The sequence below is a fragment of the Anoplopoma fimbria genome, chromosome 17, assembly GCF_027596085.1.
Source record: "Anoplopoma fimbria isolate UVic2021 breed Golden Eagle Sablefish chromosome 17, Afim_UVic_2022, whole genome shotgun sequence".
Classification (NCBI taxonomy): domain Eukaryota; kingdom Metazoa; phylum Chordata; class Actinopteri; order Perciformes; family Anoplopomatidae; genus Anoplopoma; species Anoplopoma fimbria.
In genome coordinates this window covers 19509941-19532534 of record NC_072465.1, presented here as the reverse complement: position 1 = coordinate 19532534, position 22594 = coordinate 19509941, and the positions used below count along the sequence as shown (strand labels likewise).

Genomic DNA, 22594 nt, shown 5'->3' with positions numbered 1-22594 from the left:
TATGATGTTTTGTATTTCTCAGAGAAACCCTCAGACAGAAGTACTATAAATCCATTGAGATAATCTCATTAGAAGTACCTATAATCTGCTTGTTTCAAATACTTGATTTTAAAAGTTTATCATCCACACTTATTATTTGGCTAGATTCTGTGCTACAGTAGACATCAATGTTTGGATTTCGAAGACAAAACTCACAAATTCTCCTTTGGGTCCAGCCTCTCCCTTGAAGCCTGGGATACCTGGGTCTCCCTAAACAAGAATGGATAGACAGACAGATAGATAAGCAGAGAGAAAAAATAACGATAAAGAGAGAGAAAGCTGCAGGTTGCCATATTTTTTCTGTGCCATGTTATTATTTGGTGTATAAAAGTTAAAAGGTTAGTGAATGGTTCATTGAGTACATACAGATGTTCCTTTGGGCCCAAGAGGTCCAGTTGCTCCCTGAGGCCCGGGAGGTCCACGAGGTCCAGGGAAACCAGGAGCACCAGCAATACCAGGAGCACCCTACAGAGGAAGAGACATGACATGTAGTCAACCATCCATCTGAATGGGTGTAGTCTACAATAAATGACCACTGATTTTACTGGAAGTGAATAACATGAAGGCTTAGTGTAACGTTCATAGTAAATTCTCCTTTGCTCGGGGTAAATAAGAAGACACTGGACCAATGTTTGTGATCTGGTATAAATTCTGCACAATAAAAGCATCAGTGACACATGCGATGTTAAACTCAAACTCATGAAGTTACGCAGTGAAAAGTCTTATATAAAGTTTTCATGATGTTTAACGAATCTCAAAGGGAATTTGTGCTGTTCATGAAGCAAATATTGTTAAAACGCCTCAGATTTTTTTTTATAACCAAAATAACATAACATAAAGTAGGTTGTTCCCCCTTAAATGGAGTTTCCAGGCTTCCTGTTAAAATGACGGCACCCCCCATGGTGGTTGGGCGTAGAGATTAGGCGGGATAAGGGTTGGTTCAGGTTCAGGTGTTTATGTGCACATATTAACGGGGAAAAAAGTATACGTTTCAGGTCGGGGATGAATACTCGAGTCTGGCAGCTGCAGTGCGACCATTAAGTTCTGATGCACAAGTAGTTTCAGTGAAAATGTCTGTTCACCGTTCTAAATCAATGCGCTGGCTACAAACATGTGATCATCTAGCGGTCCAATTCGCTTTTAAACTTCGGCTGGGACGTTTGTCAGCATGTATTCTACGCAATGTTACTGACCTTTAAGATTAGCATACCCTCACGTGTTACCAGGGAAATGGAGTTATGGCACTTGCAAAAATATAGATTTTTGTTGAAAAATGCATGAAAATATAAAACTAATAGTCTTAGTTTTTTCTTTTACAAGCGGGAGAATAGCATTCGATGTGACCATAATAAGTGATGATGATGCAGTCCTTGCCTTCTGTTTTTAAAAAAGCAAAGTATGTGTCAGATATACAACTTGTGCATTTGGATCTGTTCTAAAATAGATTGTAAGAGAAAACATCACCAGCTCTTAAGAGTTAAATATGAAAATGCCCAGTAAATTGTAGTCAGTTTGAAACAAGTCAACAGATTTATACTTACAGCTGATCCTTTGGATCCAGGGATACCATCAGTACCAGGGTTTCCCTGTAGATTTAAGGAGATAAAGCATATGAATGCAATGCAATAGCCCAATCATAACTGGCCCTGATTCTTGGTTCTGGGAGTGATTAGTCTGATAATGTTAAAATATCATGTCTTAATATCCTTTCTACAGCTCAGATCTACAGGCTATCCATTGCTTGCAAACAAACAAAATATAGCAGTTACAGCCTCAAAATACATCATGAAACAGGTTTTTTCCTTTTCAGCAATGCTTTGCTATAGTAAATATACTATGTTTTAACCTTTCACATTCTTGTTTATAGTATTACTTACAGAAGCACCAGATGGTCCGGATGATCCGGGAGTCCCAGACTCTCCACGGGGTCCCTGAGCACCCTCAGGACCACGAGCACCAGTAGGACCAGCTTCTCCCTGGTGAGCAAAAGAGAGGAAAGAAGAGAAGTCATTGAATTAATATGTTAGCAAAGATCTTTGGAAGTTTAAGTACATTTAATAATTGGCAATCTGATCAAATAAATCCCACAGAAAACAAGATGCAAATTAGAAACTTGAAAAAAAAAAATAATAATAATAAAAAAAATGGTCTCAAAACATGAATAGAAGGAAGGAAGGATGTTAAGGAACATAAACACAACCCTGACAAAATTTGCTCGAAAACATTTTGTGTGTCAAATTTAGGTTAGAAAACAGAACAAAAATTGACAATCACCCCTGTATAATTTTGTGAAATGTGAAAGAGGAACGCATCCAATAAGATTTATTGATTTAAAAAATAGAATTTTTGAAATTGTGTTCTTAACATACATATAACACTAGCTCTAGTTGTGAAGAGTCGGAGGAGTATAAATAGCATAAAATATGAAAATGCTTTCTGAGTAAGATCAAGAATCTACCTTTTTAATGGTAAAATGTTTTAACTGTGACAAGACATAAATAACAACAGAGTACCTTATTACAATTCTGAAGTACTTGTACTACCAGAAGTACCATTTGCTATCTACCTGTAATGACGCTTCAAGTAGATTAAGGGAAGGGGTCGATCAACATCTGTGTTACCTTAAATTGAGTTTCTCTGTCTTTGTTGACAGTTTGGAGAGGCTGCAACTTGACCAGATTACTTTAGTCTCCATGGAGATCTCTGCTTTACTTCACCAGGCTAAGTATTGCTATTTTTATTGTTTCCACTCACGTGTACAGTACGTCATGAGTGGATGTGTGTCGGCTCTGTTTAGCCAAAGTTTGTGTCCTTTTTGCTGCAGATTATACTTCGGGGTGATATTTTCTGTTCGTGGCTGCCGTCTAACTATATAAAGTATAAAGCATGAATAGTGAATTTATTCCTTTTTGTTGCTGAGCTAATTTTTCTTTTGGTGTTTAGTTGTTTTAATATCCTCCTCGCTGTTGTCTGGCTCACAGCCCATTTCTTCACATAGTTATTTCTCTGTAACAGTGGCTTGACAGGAAACACACGTGTCCTTTTTCCTCTAAGTGTTTAATGTGACATCTTGCTTTGTTATTCTCCATACACTATTTGGGCTACGGTACATCTAAATTGTGCTGTTCTATGGTTTATGCATTGTATTATTGCAACCCTTTAACTTATACGTATTGTCATCTGCTGCTTTTCATGATAAGAAATTGCCTGGTACTTGAATGTGTAAGTGAATATTTATTTCCCTCTTAGCCTGTTTAATGGATTTAGGTCCATCTCTATTCTCTAAGTAAGTAGTGTTCTGATGAGGCCAGAGCATAAACAACAAATATATCAACAATGTACATAATATATTCACATAATAATTCTGTGAATTAGCTTTGAGAATTCATTTCAGAAAACTAAAAGCAAACCTTTCAATACATTTCCTTTTTTTTTTTGCTTACAATGCATTAGTAGCATTTACGTGAACAGCATTTTTATTGTCTGTCTTTTCAATGTGCTTAAAAGTGTGCTTTCCAAAGCCAAGTGCATAGTGTTTTGAAGACATTGTGGTTCTTTATAAAAAATAAGACTAACCTTCGGACACACGGGTGGTTTGCAGATTTTTCAGCATGTTTGTGAACTAAATTCCTATGCTATTGCTGCAGCTTTGTAGACTTTGCAAACTCAATAGTGTGACATAATTCAGTGTTTTGGAAAAACAGTGACGTAGTGTATACATTTTTTCTTTTCCTAAAGCTCGCTGTCAAGGCCAATATTTTACTGGCTCTGAAACTAAGGTGAAAAAGGGGACAAAGGAAGTCTGACAGTTTTATGGAAAAAAATTCTCTGAATTTTAGAGGCGATACCTTGGCTTTTTATAAAATAAATCAATGCTGAAACGCAACTGGGTAAAAGTTGTCTTGGTTAGATTCGTATCAGTTCAGGAGCACGGTTTATTCAGTCGAGGTTCCGTATGTTGTTTTTGTCCAGCATGCTTTTTATTGTTTTAGTCTTGGGACCTTTTTAACTGCAAAGCCTTGCTTATGATACTCAGAGAGGAAAATACTAAAACCAGGCTGCATTTCATGAGCTCTCAGGCTCCTGAAGTTACAGCACCTTAACCTAATGTGAGATTTTTAACATTCCTCACCGTGGGACACGTCCCAGAATATTATAAAGTCAGACAAAGACGCACATTCACACACAGGTTTACAGATTATCCTGCAGCCAAGCATATGTTTATGGATTTAAATTGACAGGATCCATAGACAGATGCACATTTTCACATCTTGAGCCTAGCTTGCCTTGATTACTTCAAGGGAAACTCCTGGATTTTGTAAAGAGATACTCCCATTGTAATTCCTAAAAGAATTCCCAAACTATCTATGTGCTTGAAGAAAGCCAACCAGCAGCCCTGGGCCCTCGGGCGCAGAGCTGAGCCTGTCTGCCATACAGCGGGGATAAATCAGAAGCAAAGCAGAGAGAAAAGAAGAAATAGACAGTAAGAGGTAGTGAGAGAGAGAGAGAATAACACTTTAAAAAAACCCTCCTCCCTAATTTTCCATACAGATGGAGGCTCAAAGCACTTTTCAATGCAGAGCAGCTGTCTCAGATTTCACTTAAGCATTTCAACTTGTCCCCACAAACCCTCCCTGTGCTGTGTTCCACTATTTTCTGAGAAATTACTTTGATTCAAAAAGTCTTATATTCTAACAATAACAGAATGTACAAAACCCATCTTTTTGCACTTGCAACACAAAAGTTGTGTTTATAGAGAATAAAATCCAAAGTAAGCGGTGGGAATTTCGGTTATGCTGGTTAGTTTTTTTTCAAAGAGAGAAATGGACAGAAACAGTTACTTGCTCTCACTGGCAGACTAAAACAACAAAGATGAAGCTGAGGAGGAAATGGGGGTTCTTTTTAGGTAACTTTTTTGTCTTACCTTTGATCCAGGAGAGCCAGGGAAGCCTGGAGCTCCAGAGGGACCGACGGGGCCCTACAGAGAGGGAAAGAGAGTCTGTCAGCTCAGCTATTAATAACTACACACATCTAGGTGTAGAGGTGTAGAGACTGCTGTCTAACTGCAGAGAGGGGTTGTGTGTGTCGATTTCATTCAGTGAATTTCTTACTAAATCTTAAACCACATGATGAAAATGAAATTAAGTGATGAAAATGAAATAAAATGAGACTTACAGGGGGACCAGCAGGACCGGACAAACCATCATTTCCACGTGCTCCCTGAAATAAACAATTATTAGTATATGGCATCAAAACCTTCTTTCTATTAATTACTTTTACACAAAGGAATCAAATCAGAAAACTGGTACAGGGGGGCAAAAGATTAGGCCTGACACTATGAGCTTCACTTCTCTTAATTACAGTACAATTATAAGCAAGTGCAAATTTACAAGTAAAATAACTCTTTTAAATACAAAGAAAATGCTGCCTAACTCTGTAGTAAACACTAATAAAGCAAGGTAAAGAATCTAATCCATCTGGTTTTAATCAGATGTTAAGTTTTAGATAGAAAGACGACACTCACAGCAACTCCACTGGGTCCGGGACGGCCTCTCTCACCAGGCAAACCACGAGGTCCCTGTGTAGGTGAGGGAGAGCAGAAGATAACTTTTATCAGTTCACTATTATAACAGAGACTTGTGGATTTGTACATATTTCATTTTTTGTTTTCACATGATGTGTTTATAAAGTCCAGTATTACACACCATAGGTCCAGGAGCGCCATTCTCTCCGGAAGAACCAGACTCTCCCTAAAAAGAGGAAGAAATGTTTGGCTGTTAGGAAGGCAGGGCAATGTTGTATTTTTCAATACTGTTTCTACTTAATTCTGTTTACCACCGTCAACACATACAGATACATGCAAAGAATAAAAACTCACCTTGGACCCAACAGCTCCAGTCTCTCCCTTTGTACCATCAAGACCTGGATAACCCTAAAAGAAAGAATAGAGAGACAGTTAGGAAAACAATAAAAAAACAAAACGTATTGTCCTTGAAATCATTAATATTCGACCAACACACTCACTCTGTGTCCCTTGATGCCGGGCAGGCCAGGAGTTCCTGGGAATCCACGAGATCCCTACGATACAAGAGGAGAGATGATGCAGAAGATTAACGAACAGTAGAGCAGAGGTTCACAGCCTTTATGATATGAAGTGAGTGTTTTTTTTATTGACATCAATTTGTCATATCAACATCAGGGTCAAAAAAAAAGTTTAATTATAACACAACATCAAAATTGAAATTCCATCAGCTCTGTTATTTTGTTTCATCCATAAAGGCAACGTGCATAGCAAAATAAAAAAATTAAAAATTGTCCCATAATCAGAACCTTGTTATTATTTATGAGAGCACTATACAAGAACACATCCACTAGTTTAAATCATCAACCTCCCACCATCCTGTTCATCAGCAATTCATTTTAACAAATTCTGTGACGAAGGCAACAAGTACTAGCCAATCAGAGGCAGAGAAGGGCGGGTCTTTGAGGAACAAGGGAGGGGGGGAAATCAATCAAAATAGCGTAAATAACAGGCCACGCAACTGCCATTGGTGAAGATGAAGCTCAAAGTTTAAAATAATGTTGCTGACAAGATTTCCAGTGGGACAGATTACATCAGTACAGATTTCAGCCCACACATTAAAGAAGTTTTAAAGCAGGTATTTCCAGAAGGTTATCTATCGAAATGTACTTTTAAAGTCCAGTTTTGGCTCCAACTAATATTGGCGACATGGGATCTTCAGACCAAATAGAAAAAAATGCTCTAAATTCCTTGCTTGAGATGATAAATGACTCCATTTGTAACTCATAACGTTATTACCATTAAAGTAATTTACAGATATGAACTCTCTAATCACAATCTAGAAACGCTCTGTCTACACACTTATCCAGCATTACTGTCAGTTATTTTGATTTAATCAATGTAAATTGAATATAAGAAAAAGTACATAGTCAGTTTGAGTTGAACATGTTATTCTGAAGTAACAGCGTCACACTAGCTATATGTGAAGTCCATTAGAGTATAAATAAATGTTCAGATAAAGGCAATGCATTTTCCCTAAAAAATCAGGCTGGCTGTAGATCACCAGAGAGAAAAACAATAAAACCTTTCAGTAAGCGGTACTCCTCTTTACCAAAATGCTCAGTGTTAAAGCAGTCAGTATGAATCAACGTGCGGAGAAATCTCACCTGAGGTCCACTAGGTCCACGGTCACCTGATTTGCCAGCCTTGCCAGCCTCACCCTAAAACACAAACAGAGAGGAAAACATTTTATTAAAAAAAATGTGAATTCATAAATTTCATGCAAGTGCTCCTTTTGAAAATAAAATATGGTACAGTATATTTAATGTAGTTGATGTGATGGTGAGAGTGAGCGCTCCTAGTGGACGCAATGTGACATGTCATGTCTGCTGCCATCATGTGGCTAAAAGTAGGAATTACAGTTTGATGTCTGTGATCCCGGGTCAGGTAATTAAGCAAGATGTCAATTAGATGTTGAACAAATACAAAGATAAATGTAAGCTCCAATAAAAAATGTCCATTGTTTCTATGTCCTGAAGGCCTAAATGTATGGCATCGATGGTTATGTCATAGTTGCTGTGATAGTTTAACCCAGAATTGCAAAGTCCATGGACTGTTCATTTTTGATTTAAACAATATAGACAGTACAATGAAAAATACTTTTGCACATATTTTAGTCCTGCATTTTCTATGGTGGTAAAGCAGAAGATGCTGAAAATAACATTCAGGTACAAAAGCAGTAAAATCAAATAATTTTGTTGTAAAAATACTACATGAAGAGCTTAAAGAGACCGATAACATCATTTGATAATGGAGACACTGTTCTTTGTTCTCTATGACAGTATCCTTAAAACAAACAAATACAAATGTGTTTTCATATAAATATTATGTGTCAAAAGATCAGGAATGAGAAATGAATACTAATTCACCTACAGTATGATAAACATAACACAGTATTTCTGTAGGGGGAGTCAGTAAAGGCCACAAGAGCATTTATTTCTCTGTCTTTTAGGTCAAATTTGGAGGACATTCAGCAGAGTTATTTATATTTTACAGAATACACCCACAGCACATGATATGAGGATAACCACTTACTAAGCTTCACAGTCTTTTCAGCCTTGTCAGAGTTCCTGCTTGTTGGTAATATATTTACAGTTTTATAAAATTGTGACGGACACACTTACATCATCTCCGGGTTTTCCAGAAGGTCCAGAGGGGCCACGGGGACCCATGGGGCCCTATATGTAAAGAGAAAACAAGCATAGGTGAGACACAAGTCCCCATTCATAAGAACCAACAGAGGGCAACATCACATAGTTCAGACTCATAATTCTTAGCATGGTGACGACTCCTGCTCTCTCTCACTTTACAAACATCCCTGAGTCACACCCATGGACACAAGCTGCCATTAATAATGAGTTTACTATTATTAATCAGAAACAGCTGTGGCAGTTTTGTCTGACACTAATCAAAATGATATTATCTTGTTTTTCACAAGATGTTTCTCACTTAATGTGTGTTGATATGTCTATTGGTCCTTTTACTATTTTTCTCTCTCTGATCTTTGTGTCTTTGACTAAGCAAAAAAAAAAAGTGCTAATTTTATATAATAAACTGACCTTTGACTGTATAAAGGAGTTTATTATACCAATCAGATTCAGCTAATTCAAAACATTGTGTTGCTAATTTTCTGCTCTTGTGATTTCAAAAGCTCAAGTGATCTCTGGTCTTCACAAACACCTGTGTGTGACCCGTCTACAACTGTCAAGTTATTTTCTGAAAGGAAGCTTGATTTTAATCACACATAATGATCATAATACAGAGGCTGCATATCTGAACTCCACAGGAGCAGATTAACACAGCAGTGGGGAGACTTTGCCTTTATTGTCTACTTACTGAGGAGACGGGGACGGACAGGGGAGGGAGGACAGAAAGATTTCGGGAAGCTTAGTTTGGGGAGATTAAGGGAAGAGCTGGGGCAGCAAGGAGGGAGAAAACTAGAAGTAGGACTTGTAAGAACAGAAAATGAAAACTAAATAAAAGACGATTGGTCTGTCTTAGAGGAGTTATTTGAATGGTATGGCATTATCTTAAAAGGGCGGAAGAGGTGCAAAAAACACTCAAAGCTGTCAGTGAGAAGATGGGGATAGAAAGAGAGAATCATGGGAAAACTGCACAAAGAAGAGAGTACAACAGCAGAGGGACCAGCTCAGGCTTCACACAGATTTAGGTTTGAGAAATGAGCATTGCAGGCGTTGACCTAAGAAGGTTGTAAATGTTGAAATTGAAGGAGCCGGCCGGTCAAATAGAGGAGGATATAGAAGTAAGTGGTGAGCAATGAAAGGTTAGAACGTGTTTGGAGACTTTATGGAAATGTAATTTAGCTGTAGTGAGGTAGCAGCAACTGAAGTTTCCACATGAAGAAGAAAAGAAAAGACGAAGATAGAAACAGAGAGAAGGATCATAAGCTTTATAGAACAAGTATTTATAATAAGCCATGTAGTGAGGACTGAAAGGACTGGTACTTACAGACTGTCCAGGCTCTCCAGCCTCTCCTGGGTTGCCTTGGAAACCTTGTGGGCCCTGGGATGTAGAAAGAAGAGAGAGGCTGTTTGATGAGAGTGAAACTTTATATGCAGTGTCTGAGAGGAAAAAAACAGTTACTGTGAATGTGCTAAATCTATTTATCAGTTATTATTGGTATAATATATATTATTATTATTGGTTATTATTCGTTCACGCTTCCCAAAGAGATTTTCTGCTGGTTTTATTCATTGTCTGTAATAGTCAATTGAAAAAATAAATACTAAAATAAATCTTTTGTACTGTTTGTCGGGCAATTTGTGTATCACACAAGTTTTTATAGGCCGAGCAATCAATTGATGATCAATTATTCCCAAAAATATTACATATTGGTTATGTGGTAAATCTGTTTAATTTTTTGTTTGATTTTATTGCATGTCTTAATTTACAGTTTTAAATGAAAAGTTAGTTGAATTGCAATACAAATACATTCAACAATATTGATAACATCTGCACCTGCTGCAGTACAGAGTAAGAATACATCAACAATTAGCAAAACCTATTTCTTTATAGTACTGTACACTCTATCTCTCTGTGCCTGTTAGTCTACATTGTCAAACTGCAGCTTCTTTAAATTACACTACTTCCCCTTCAAATGTCACGTCATCTCTTTTGAGAAAGTCTAAAAGCAGTCAAAGATGTACAAGGAGAAAATCTGTCTCTTCAAATGTGAGCTCAGGGTGATTAAACCATCAAGTTGAGGCATGTCAGATGACATCGCCTACAACCTAATAGCTTTACTCAGGAGGCTGGGACGGCTCAAAGGGCTACAGGTAGATTTTGGTTGTGGGCAAGAGCAGAAAAAGGTGAGGTGTAAGCCCACTAGGCTCTGTGAAATTAACATTTTCAGGTGTTTGACAGGATGCCTGTGCTGTAGCAGAGGAAAAAGCCCCCCAGTCTGCAGCTGTGAGACTTAAGTATTCTCCGTGTGCACATGGCTGTGTGTAAACATTTATCTCTAACAGCCTGTGGTAGGCTTGCCTTGTTGGAGTGTGCAGAGTGACTGGTCATTTTGGGGTCATTATTGTTATTGAATACACACAAGGGGAAGTAGACAATGTGGCGTTTGAACACGGCAACAAGCACATTACTATTATGAGATTCAGCCTGGCCTGTCTGTGGTTTTACACAGGATCTAGTCTGCAGGTGCATGCGGCTCGTGTGTTGTCTGGCGGGGTTACAGGAGGTACTTACAGGTGATCCGCTGGGGCCAGGTGGTCCTCTGGGACCCATAGGGCCCTGAGGGAGAGAAAAGAGACAAGCGACACAACATCAGGCTAAGAAACATATAATCACATCCTTCAGAAATAGACACGGTTTAACTACACAAAGACATAAAACACTAGTGCACAATTATTATTTATTTTCAGTTGCAATTCTGAGTTTTTGTTGACTTGAATTCTGTCAGAAGCTATAAAAACAATATCACCTGCTTTGCCCTGAGGCTACACAAAACTCAACGGGTCTACCTGTCAAATCCATAAATCGTTAGAAATTCCTCAGCTGCATTTTGAACTTTCTCTCTCCATCTCTTTCTTTTTACTGTCAACGCCACTTCCTTCTTCTCTTAGCTCTTTTTCCCACCCATTGCGTAGTTCAAAGGTCACCAGTGGTAGTGATCGGCAGGAGGGTTTGAACTCTATATGACTTCTAACACTTTGACATTGAATCATCAATCAAATTGAAATGTTGCTGAAATGTTTCATGTGTAAATGTTAGATTTCAGGCATTAATACAGGTGATGAGATCTCTTCAACTAACTTCTCTCTGACTGAACCTAATCTGCTCTGGGAGAGCTTCTGGCTGGAGTCACATGCCAAAATAATTTCTACTTAAACTTCATGCATCGCTGCCCAACAAGAGTGAAAAATCACATTCTGTTGAGGTGATGAGCCAGATATCCATAGCTTTTTTCTCTCTGTCTGCCTTTCTGTCTCACACACGCACAAAGAAAATCAGCTGTTCAAGGAACGATTGGACTGTAGGAGTTTGTGTCAATAAAGCTTCACAAAATTCCTCAGTGAAGAAACGGCTTGATTCAGATTAATTGTGACAGTTTTTCCTCTTGGATGAAAACATATTCCTTTCAGTAGGCTTGCTTTTATTAAACCCACATTTTAGCATCATGGTTTGTACTTAACAAATCAGGGATGGCAGCCAAAGGAAATGTCCCAGGGCGGCACAGTGGTCCTCAGAAATAAATGAAAGTGGCCACTTTGTGGGTGTGGGAAGCCTCTAACCAGCGGGTAGAGACTTATCAATGGGGCTCTATATCTTTTAGAAACTTTAGAAGGTTTGTTTGAGAGACATGCACGCTTATGTGTGTGTGCGCAAACATTTCAGTAGGTGTGTTGTTTGAGTGTTTGGTATGTAGGTCATACTAGTAGGTGTATAAGAGGTTATATAAGCCTGACTTGTGATTTAACATTAGTCCAGTCTGTTCTTTCACTGCTCCTCCCAGCAGGCCGGTGAACGCCAAAGTAAATGATGGCTCTCTTCAAAAGGACCCAGTATTGTGGCGAGCGCTCAGACAGACGTGTGGAAGGAGAAGGCCAGTCAGTAGGAGTGAAGCCACACAGACTGCTGCGAGCTGTTGGGATCTGATTGCCGCCCCCAAGCCCACCCCCGATTTTAGCTTCTCAAACCTCTGCTGGTCTGAGACTCTGCCCAGCTGCTCTGAGGCTCTTTAAAAACCAAAATAGCTCCCAGTGTGTTCCTAGCTCCATCTCAGGCAAGCTGCCATGCCGTACCCCTGCAGCAGCGGTTTTTCATGGGCTTGAAATATAATGATGATCAATGGCTGTGTCCTCAGTGTATAAAATGACTCCTCTGTACTCCATGTCAGGCGTTTATTTTCCACCAGGACCCAGAACGTTATGGGTTTCTTGTCTCCAACACTGTGGGGCTGAACCATAAACAAAGGATGGGAAAAAACTGAGGCGATGCTACAAATCGCCGGGATTTTTCGTCTTCCTCTCATCCTTGATGATTTTAAATCCAACGTGGGTATCTTCTTTTCCAGGAGAAGATGATGATGATGATGATGATGATGATGATGATGATGATGATGATGATGATGACGTCCATTTAGTAGTTTTCTTATATTTGATAACCCATATGAAGACACTCTGGTTCATGTGAGGAAGTGGTTTATGCTCCTCCAGAAAGGTAGAAGTGCACGAGTTTCTTTCAAACATGCTTGCCAGCACAGATCTTTAATGGGGTTCTTCAGGTCTGTCTAATATGTTTTCCTCAACGCTTGTAGCATCCAGGCAGATGCATAAGCAGCCAACTGTAAAAAAAACAAACAGCGGCTGCTGGTCTCATCATCGATCGCTCACCATTGGTCCTTGCATCACACCCATCTGTGCGCCGCCAGCTTTCTCGTCAAAACCGCCAGCCATCTGAGCAGCAAAGTTCTGGAAAAGGCAAAAGAGAAGACAAGTTTCTTTAATATGCATTCATGACATCTCAGTGAAGTTGAGCTTTTAAGGTCACACTGGCTGCAGGGTAAAGCATCTGGTTGGAATATATGGAAGGCCAATAAAAAATGAATGAGGAGAAATACTTCAGATTGCATCAGCTTTATCTAAAAGTTTGGTTTCAGTGTCTATGATGCAAATTAAAGTGTCTATCTTGGAAGCCAAATGTGATGTGTCACTTATTTGCAGAGTCTGGAGGATTCTGTGTCATTTTGGCAAGAGAGGGGATCAGCTTTTAATAGATTGTGAGCAGCAGAGCTTATTATGTGAATCCTGATGCAGACAGAGGAGAGACAGAGGGCATGTGAACGGTATTCATCTCTCTCTCCTTCACAAAGAGTCTCCTTGTTTCCCCCCAAAAAGCTCCTTCCCCTCCCTTACCCAAGTCTACCATACTGCCTCCTGCCCTTCCTCCTCCCTCCTTTTCTCCTACAAAGAATGAGTGGCATTCGATCTATTCTCTCTCTCTGCATCTACTCACCGTTGTCATTCTGCCTCCTCCCAACGCCAGCAGTTTCCCACATCTTTTGTGCTCTTGGATTCTTTCCTTGCTGCACCATACCACCATTCTCTGCTGCTTATTCCACCCAGTCAAAGTGAACCCATTCTTGGCCTTGCATCAGTGTTCAACCTGTCAGCTCCCATGTCTGCAGTGAATGCTAAACCCAGCCCTATTTGTCATGGGATACTCACTCCACCAAGGCCAGGGGGTCCATTAGGTCCTGGAGGTCCGGGGGGGCCGGGGTTTCCGGGGGTGCCAGGCTCACCATCTCTGCCGCGGGGACCAGGGTTTCCCTGAAATAGATAGATAATATTAAAATAAATACCAAAAGATCAATCTGATGCTTATTTGTGATTTGTGAGATGACTTAACGATGCAAGCTCTTAAGAATAAATCTAATCTATAAAACATGTGGTTCATAAAATGTGAACGAATAAGTAGAAAAGCAAACAAAACAAAACAAAAAATTCCTGAAGTCCAAGTTGACATATTCAAATGTCTTGCTTTGTCCAGCCAAAATATATTTAGTTTGTATCATAGATCCCATTAGAAACAGGAGGTAGAATCTGTATATAGTTGTAATCTTATTATTTTTCTTTACTTTAAACACACCAAGTTAAATACTATAAACCTTTTAAGCATACATGAATACAGGAAAGGGTTAAATAATGATCGTAACAAGTCACCATTGATTCATTTCAGGCCTTTGTGCCAATATTTGAAATGAGTAGTACTCAGGATTAATCATTACACAGTTGCTGGCAGATAACACACCACTCGAAAGCATTTGTTATAAACTGCTGACAGAAGCTTAATGCTCAGTTGAACCTTCTCCAAACGGCACTGACGGTCTGCAGGAGAAAACTCAACTACACCTCACCGGCTTGTGGCAAACAAGGATTTTTCTTTTTTTTAACTGAACCAAGCCAGATAATTAAAGTAATAATCACAAGATACTGAGGTTAAATATAAAGCATGCTGCTGATTTATCAGACTACCTGGCATACCTCTGTGCATGTTTTGACAAATTACCCTGCAAGGGGATCCTGAGCAAAGAATGTGCTGAACACCTAAAAGGCTGCTTCACCTCTGCTGGCCAGAACTCAACTCACTTTGTGCTTAAATCTGCATAAACAAGATGATTACAAGACATAAACTCCTCGCCTTCAGCCGTTATCACATCCAAGTGTTGTTACATTAATGCAATGATCAAAGCCTGTTGATTTCCCACACTGACTGACTTGAGGCCTCAGAGAGAAGCAGAGATTTACATTATGAGTCTCCGACAGTCCCACATTTGTTAAACAACCCAGGCGTCAGTAGACCACTCAGCCTAATGGAAACGACACATGACTAGTAGGACTGAGCTGCTCAATGAAAGGCGGCCATTCTGAAAAACCTGCAAGCTGCAGCAGATACCACATCCACCCTCCTCACCCACTAAAGACCTAAAGCTACCAGACTCAATAGGACATACTGTACTTCTTAAAAGAGCAGCTTGCGGGTCTACCTTTTGGTGTGGAAATTACAAGATGCGGGATTGATTGTTTTTCAAACTGACCTTCTCTCCCTTGTCTCCTCTTGATCCACGGTTTCCTTGCTCTCCTGGTGGGCCCTGGTGAACAGAAGACAGTTTAGTAGCCGGTCACTTCAGGTGTTATTTCCTGTACATGTGAGCCGCAGAGACAGCTGTGAACGCTGCTACTGTTATGTCAGATCAGATTTCCTGTCATTGCACCTGGGTACTTTGACTGCAGTCTCTGTCTTTTTTAAATTATCTGTACAAATTGTGAAAGCTTTCAAAGGTAAAATGCATGAATGCAGAAATTGATGCATACCATTGGGCCACCTGGTCCTCTTGGTCCTACAACCTGGTCGAGCAAAGGATAAAAAAAAGAGAAAGGAATGTGTCAGAAAAACCTTCATGTCATTTAATTGTTGCATTTGAAGGCCTGTTGCAGTGCAAACACTGATTACTAAATTAGGCCCGTCTCTAAAGCTTACATTCACCAGATGTATTTGCACGCGTGAGGTTTAGATCTCTTTCCACACGGAGGGGAAACATTATCTTTCTTCCAGCAGAGTAGGCTTGTTAATTGCTAATCTCTTTGGGCAAAGCATTATAAGAAACATACAATAAACAATGCCTCCTATTTCCTGCCATGAACTTGTGGTTAAGCATTTCCAGGTGCAGCGCTGCAGCAGCAGCAGGGAGTTTACTCTTTTTCCCTGCTGGCCTTTGGGGATCTTTATGGAGGATTGTATGGAGGCCTTATTGTGCTTGGCTGTCTTCCTGACGAGTGGGCGAACAGACCTGCCTCCTCTCTTTGACTCAACCTTCTTTCTTTTGAGGCTGGTGGCATTCATACAAAATTATTATAGAATTTCTCTCATTACTGACAACTATTTGTTAACAAATCCACTGCCAGAGATAATAGCTACCAACGGTGATGGAATGAAACTAAGTACATTTACTCAAGTAAAGTACTTCAGTACAAGTTTGAGGTACTTTATCTGAGTATTTCCATTTCATACAAGTTGATTCTTCTACTCCACTATATTGTAGCTCAAAATGTTGTACTTTCCATTCATAATACATACAGCTTTCAGAACTAATTACTTTGCAGATTCAGATTTTACACACAGAGTATATCATTAGTTTATGAAATATGATGAACTGGTATAGATTAAACTGCCCAACAGAAGTAGCATGAAACTTCAAAACAATTCAGAGAAAAGAATAGTGAGTTGTATTTTATAGTGCTGTGTGTTGTCAACTTACATCGGTAATGTCTCCGGGTTCACCTTTCTGACCCTGATGTTGAAAAGATAAAGCATAAAAACAGTAATTAAGATTTGAATCTCAAAAATATTTTCAAGCATCACTTTACAGTTATCCAACTTTTCTCACACATATTTTGTAAAATTTGAAAAGCACACCAGAAATTTTGAAATAAATGGTCAACAGCAAAGTGTCCTCTAGAGTATCTTTAGACACATAAATATGGCACAGTGTCAAGGAGGAAATAACTATTATCCATCTGGCAAAGCTCCTTCACATCAAAGTCTCATCTAAATCCATAAACTACAGGGAAGTCCTGCAGCACTGATGTGAGTCTAGGATAGATACAGATTTAATTGCAGGTGCTGGAGAGCTTACTTTTGCACACACACACACACACACTACACACACACACACACACACACACACACACACACACACACACACACACACACACACACACACACACACACACACACACAGCACACACACATATCACACACACACACACACACACACACACACACACACACACACACACACACACACACAACATCTTAATATCCTACAGGGTCTCACCTTGGCTCCAGGTGCTCCTGTTATGTGGTAAAGTGGGTCAGAGGGGTAAAAAAAACAGATCACAGTTAGCGAATAGTTTACACACAAACAATCCATGAAGGTCGAACAAAACCCAGAAAGTTTACACCCGCTGATAGCCAACTGTACTTTCTTAAATTAAACCACAATACGTAACGACCACCACCAAATCACATTTGTGGCACCCGAAGAGCCCATCAGGATTGAAAAAGTGTTGGTTGAATCACCATCTTAAGAGCTCGAAAGCAGAAGCAAAACAGCTGCAGGTAAAAGCGAATGGTAGGAAGCAAAATACTTGAAAAAGCCAATTTCAGATAATTAAATCTGATGTAGGCCATCGCTGGAGTTTTGTTATTCATATTTCGAAGCATTCAAATAAGCATTTTTAGTGGCAATATTGATAAATAATGAGTTTGTATATTCTTTAGTGTAGGGCTGGGTATCGTTGAGAATATTTTTTTAATAATAGATGCTAGTACGCTAACTTCGTTTAACTACTGATACCAAAACAGTATGATTTTTTGATACCTTTGAGAAAAAAAAAGGCTTTTATACAAAACCTAATTTTCATTCAACTTCTAAAAAGTTAATTTGTGTAACTGTGTAAGACATTTGCCACCATAAAATAGACAAAAATCGTCAAAATATAGATGTAAATCAAGGACTATCAAGACATAAAATAAGTTAACAAGATTATGAATCTGACAGATGTCTAATACCATTTGACAATGTTTTGATTGTCATAAAAAAGGTTTTGAGGTTCAATAGCCAGCCTTATTTTAATGTGGGTTTTCACTTAAAATGATGCTGTACATGTTACATAGTTCTTACTAAGCACTTAATTTTGCCTTTAATGAAAGATAAGTATTTTATAAAGCATTTTAATCACCAAGCATGCATTGCAAACAGTGACACGTCTGATTTCAGGTATGCTCCCCAACTGACTCTGTTTCAACTTCCAAAGCTGACCTTGTTTATTGGTGGAAAAAGACTGTTCTAAATGTGGTGAATAGCTCCTTCAAAAAGTCTCAGCAGAGTGTCACAGTTTTTCTTGCCATCAGATCTGCAAAAATCCTCAGAGAGGATATAGAGTAGAAATGTGAGGCCGCCTCTGCTCGACTGAGGTATTTCCTTAATGACTCCCACATGTTTTCATGATACTCAGAGAAGGAAAGAGTATTCAAACAAGATGGGGCCAAGGTGAGCCGGCTATGGAAAAATTAAGTTGAGGTAGCATTTCACTGAAATCTGGTCAGATGTGTCACTGTTGTCTTTCATCATTTGTTTGCTTTGGGGATAGAAAACCGTATTCAAATCAAAGGTTGACATGTAGTATTGTTCTGATTTAATCCATTAAGAGATTAAAAGTTAATGGCCAACCTTTGATTTAATACCAAATCACCAATGTGTCATTTTCTCCCCAGAATAAACAACATGATCTCGTAGAGTAATTTATTTATGAGAGGTGTGTGATAAATAAATTACGACCAATGGGTGGAGACTGGTCAGCTGGGCAGATGGGGCAACACTCTCCGAATGGGATTTCAGGTTTGGGGCAGTCTTTTAGCTCCTCGCAGACAATTTCATCACACAGGACGGTTCCAGTGTCACACACACAGATGCGACAAGGCTCTGGTTTCCACACATCCTTGTCGCTATAGCTCTGTCCATCCTGTATACAGCTAACATCCTCCTCTGTGTGTGAGGTCATAGGGAGGGACACACAGAGGGCCAGGCAGGTGGGAGGAAAAAGGAGATTATACATCAGTTATGAAACGCAGTCACTGCAATGTGTAACTCATTAACAAAAACATCATATTTACTGTTAGTCATGAAATGTTTATAAGATATGGAGTAAGATAAATAATGTTTTGTTTAGGTGTTAAACACATATGCAGTGCATGTACAGGTAGCTTAAAGTATGAACATGTTGGTAAACTTAAACCTGATGAAAAAAGAATCCCAAAAACATATTCTTCTTAATAAGAAATTAATTTGATATTTCTTTGAGCTGGTTAAGATTCAATGTCTTATTCAGTGGGACTTGATCTCTGATTATCTACCTTTAAGCATGTATGACAAACCTATTAATGAGTAACTTTACAAATGTAGATTTCTTATCAACACAATTTCTACAATTAAACATTTTGTCAATAATTGTCAGAGTATATAGTAACAAATACCCTTCATATATCTCACAGCTCAATATGATCTATTTAAGTTGTATAAAAGTCCAAAACCCAATGATATTCAGTTTATAAGCATCAAATCGTCACATTTGAGAGGATTGAATCAGCAAATGTTTGCCACTTTTGCTTATAAATGAATAAAACAATGAATCGTGATTCAAAATATTTGCTGACTAAACTGACTTGCTCCTCTTATCGGCATAAACTGCAACTTCCCTGGTTCAAATCCAGCTGTTACACCCTTAGTCACCCCCTCTCTTCCCTCCACATTTTCTGTCTGCCAACCAACTACACACTACAACTATTTAATAAAAGGCTAAAAAAAAAACATTCTACAAGCCATATTAAAGAAGTTCCACCATTCCATTTATCAATAAACAACACTGAGACAAGTTATTGAATTAACACACAAGCAACCTCTCAAACAGCCACTAGGTGGCAGTGTATCATCACAGAATCCCAGCTGAGTAAAACCTGCAGGAAACCTCTAATAACTTCACAGGAGCTGGAGACCGTGTGCCTGAATTCCTTCACAAGTTAAATATAGGGGCTAGATTACATCGCGGGAGACTCCCTAAACAGACTATGCATTCAGTAAATGAAACATGTTTGTATTTATCAGACCACAGCTTGGCAAAGAGAACACAGCTGAATGTGATGGAGGCTGGCCATGTTTCAATACAGGTACTGTACTTGCGCTAAATGCCACCACTCAAGAAAACGTTAGAATGAACTCAGTAATTAGCCATATCCCTGTTCATTTTCCAGTCTGACAGTTTCATAAAAAGTCAACAGAAGGCCAAACAGTTGCTCAAAGAAATGCTCTGATTGGAGCCACTGAACCTGCACCGAGGGGTGAAAGTGGTCGACCCACCAAAAGAAAAAAAGCCTCAGGATTTCAGAGTGTGAGTGGAGAAGGAGCAAGTACAGTAGCTATATTTACCTTTGAGCACTGCTTAAGACTAGGTAACCTGATGGACCTTAGCAGCAATGAATGAGGTCTTTCTGGAAAGGGACAGAGTGGGCAATTCACAACCTATTGCCTTGTATAAACACAGGGCACACTTTAAACCCCATCTGGAAGCCATAGCTGTGTCAGATGCCAATTCAAACATGCCAGAGAGAGAAAGAAAATGGCCATCTTTCATGCACATACCTTGCAGGTTTGACATTTACTTTTACAGGCCTTGATGCACTGTCAAAAAGAATGCACCTGTCCTTTCATTGGCTCTCAAATATGAAAGATTCTCCTGGTATTCTGGGACAAGGGCTCCTCTGTATACTGCAGAGCTGAGAGAAAGCTGACTTTTCCTCACTGAGGATAAGTTGCAAGTCTCCTCTCCCATATGTTGGCAGCCATACTGTTTTCCAGGCGAGTAAAATTAACAATGAAAATAGTAAAGTGAACCCAGGTGTACTCCTAGGACAGTAGAGACATCTCTGTTTTCACTGAATTTAATAACTTTCAGGCCCCTTGATCTCTTCTACTCTCAGCTGATTAACTTCATGGGCTCCTCGCCTCCATGAGCACTCAGTCAGACGCCACAACACTGATGATTAAAGAACCCCTGTCCCCTCTGAGTGACTTGGGCCATTTAGCCTGCTGAGCTGAGGTCACAATCAGACCTCTTTACCACTTTAGATACCTTTCTGCCTCCAGTTGACGCTGAGGAAAGATTGGCATTAGATCCTGGCACTATACCTCTAGAAGGGCAACCTGAGACTTGCAATTGCTTCAGGTATTTTCCCCTTTTTTTCTTCTTGGAAAATACACCTTTGCATTGCTTTGAAAGTCCCTCATATTCCTCCAATCACCTATCTCTGGCACCTTGGCTCTGTTTCTCCCTGGGCTGACTGTCATAGTTTATTGGTAATCTTTTGTGCAGATGGAAATCCTGAAATCATATGGAACATTATTTCTGGCTCCAATCTGCTGGCGTACCTTTACGCTCTAATGTCCCTTGAGGAAACTAAAATCAATGGTGATGAGGAATTATCCCATTTCAATTTCTTTACTAAAAAAACTGCAGAAACGGTAGAAACTCTGCAGGTATGATGAATTATATAAGGGCTTTTAGATTGTTAATTGAGAAAATATTAAAGTAATCACTTTAAAAAAAACCTTTTTAGGGAACTTTTGGTTATTAGTCCACCTTTCTGCCCCAACAAGCCAGGTTTCGCCTGGATGCCCTCTGACAGCAATGGAATGTGAACAGTTTTCATCAAAGGCCCTTGAGCCTGACCACCTTTCACTTTTTTGCCCATCCCCTCCCCCTCTCACCATCCACATTAAGTGAATCTGCAGCTAAAACGAGAGTCTGTCAAGGCCCCTAAAGCACCCACAGGTGTCTGGCAGCTTAGCCTGAGAAAGAAGGGGGAGGCAGGGTAAGTCGTTGGGCTCCACCATAGGGGACTTAAATCTGAATCTTTATGATCTTCGCTTTCCAGAGTGTAAACTTCAACAATAATGAATAACTACTGTAACAACGAATAAGCATAAATACAAAATAACTCCACAGAAGCAGGAAAACTAACGTCTCCTGCTCTGTGGCGTTATTATGCGTAAACGTGCCACATCTCTCCATCCATTGCATAACTTTTACGCACGTCCCCAACTCTGATATACTGAGTTGTATGGCAACCTGCAGGAACAGTAAGATCAGCACACTTGGGAGAGAGAAGGTCCACAACTTTCATCAATCATATAACTTTGCATGCAACAGAGTATCCAAACAATCATGAACTTCTGTGCGTAAAAGGTGCGAGGCAAAAACCAAATCACACCAAAGCACCAAAACAAGCACTCAACTATTAAAAGCGCAGGTGTTGCGCTTAAAGATGATAAACCTGTTGCAAAAGAAATGACACATTATGACAACTTTAGCTTTTCTTCACTATAGCTCTTGGAAAGAAATAAAAGGAGCACTTACGGTCTTCATCTTGACATCTTACAACGGCTAATAGACAAACTTGGGTTGCTACAAGTAGCAGTACAGTCCTGGAATCCATAAAGCTGAACATGTCTAAATATTAGACATGCAGGCCCCGCGAGGGAGAAAAGGAAAATGCCAAAATATCGGAGGCTTCTCTTTAGTATTTAGTGTTTGTGTCCTTACAAAACCGAACCATTCGACATTCACAGTTCCCAAAAATATAATGAAGGGAATCCAGCGGCAGGACCCGGACCTGCAGCAGAAATTCAGCACCGACCGCTTGGGGCCAGACGCTGTAGTTTTATGTCCCCGTTGCCTTCAATGAATCTTCGTATATTCCCAAATATCAGCCCGGCCCCTTACCCCCCGTCGGGCTGAAATCTGAGCCCCGTTTCCCTCCCATTCTGTCTCCCAGGTTCAATTATGCCAGTCCCAGACCACTCCTTTCTCCACGTGCTGCTAACCC

The 22594-nt window shown here is 39.6% G+C and overlaps 1 protein-coding gene across 1 annotated transcript in view; it reads right to left on the bottom strand.

Moving 5' to 3' along the window:
• The window catches only part of col2a1b (collagen, type II, alpha 1b), a 44074-nt gene extending 21858 nt beyond the window's left edge, over nt 1–22216 (bottom strand). The window contains exons 1-22 of the mRNA XM_054617147.1: nt 22126–22216; nt 18495–18701; nt 16989–17005; nt 16410–16442; nt 15466–15498; nt 15189–15242; nt 13819–13920; nt 12985–13062; nt 10838–10882; nt 9590–9643; nt 8245–8298; nt 7228–7281; nt 6064–6117; nt 5918–5971; nt 5745–5789; nt 5564–5617; nt 5215–5259; nt 4964–5017; nt 1917–2015; nt 1581–1625; nt 406–504; nt 196–249 (exon numbers count right to left, since the gene is read on the bottom strand). Coding sequence (XP_054473122.1) covers nt 196–249; nt 406–504; nt 1581–1625; nt 1917–2015; nt 4964–5017; nt 5215–5259; nt 5564–5617; nt 5745–5789; nt 5918–5971; nt 6064–6117; nt 7228–7281; nt 8245–8298; nt 9590–9643; nt 10838–10882; nt 12985–13062; nt 13819–13920; nt 15189–15242; nt 15466–15498; nt 16410–16442; nt 16989–17005; nt 18495–18701; nt 22126–22216 — 1425 coding nt within the window. The remainder of the gene's footprint in view (nt 1–195; nt 250–405; nt 505–1580; nt 1626–1916; nt 2016–4963; nt 5018–5214; nt 5260–5563; nt 5618–5744; nt 5790–5917; nt 5972–6063; nt 6118–7227; nt 7282–8244; nt 8299–9589; nt 9644–10837; nt 10883–12984; nt 13063–13818; nt 13921–15188; nt 15243–15465; nt 15499–16409; nt 16443–16988; nt 17006–18494; nt 18702–22125) is intronic.
• Between the last annotated feature and the right edge of the window lie 378 nt (nt 22217–22594).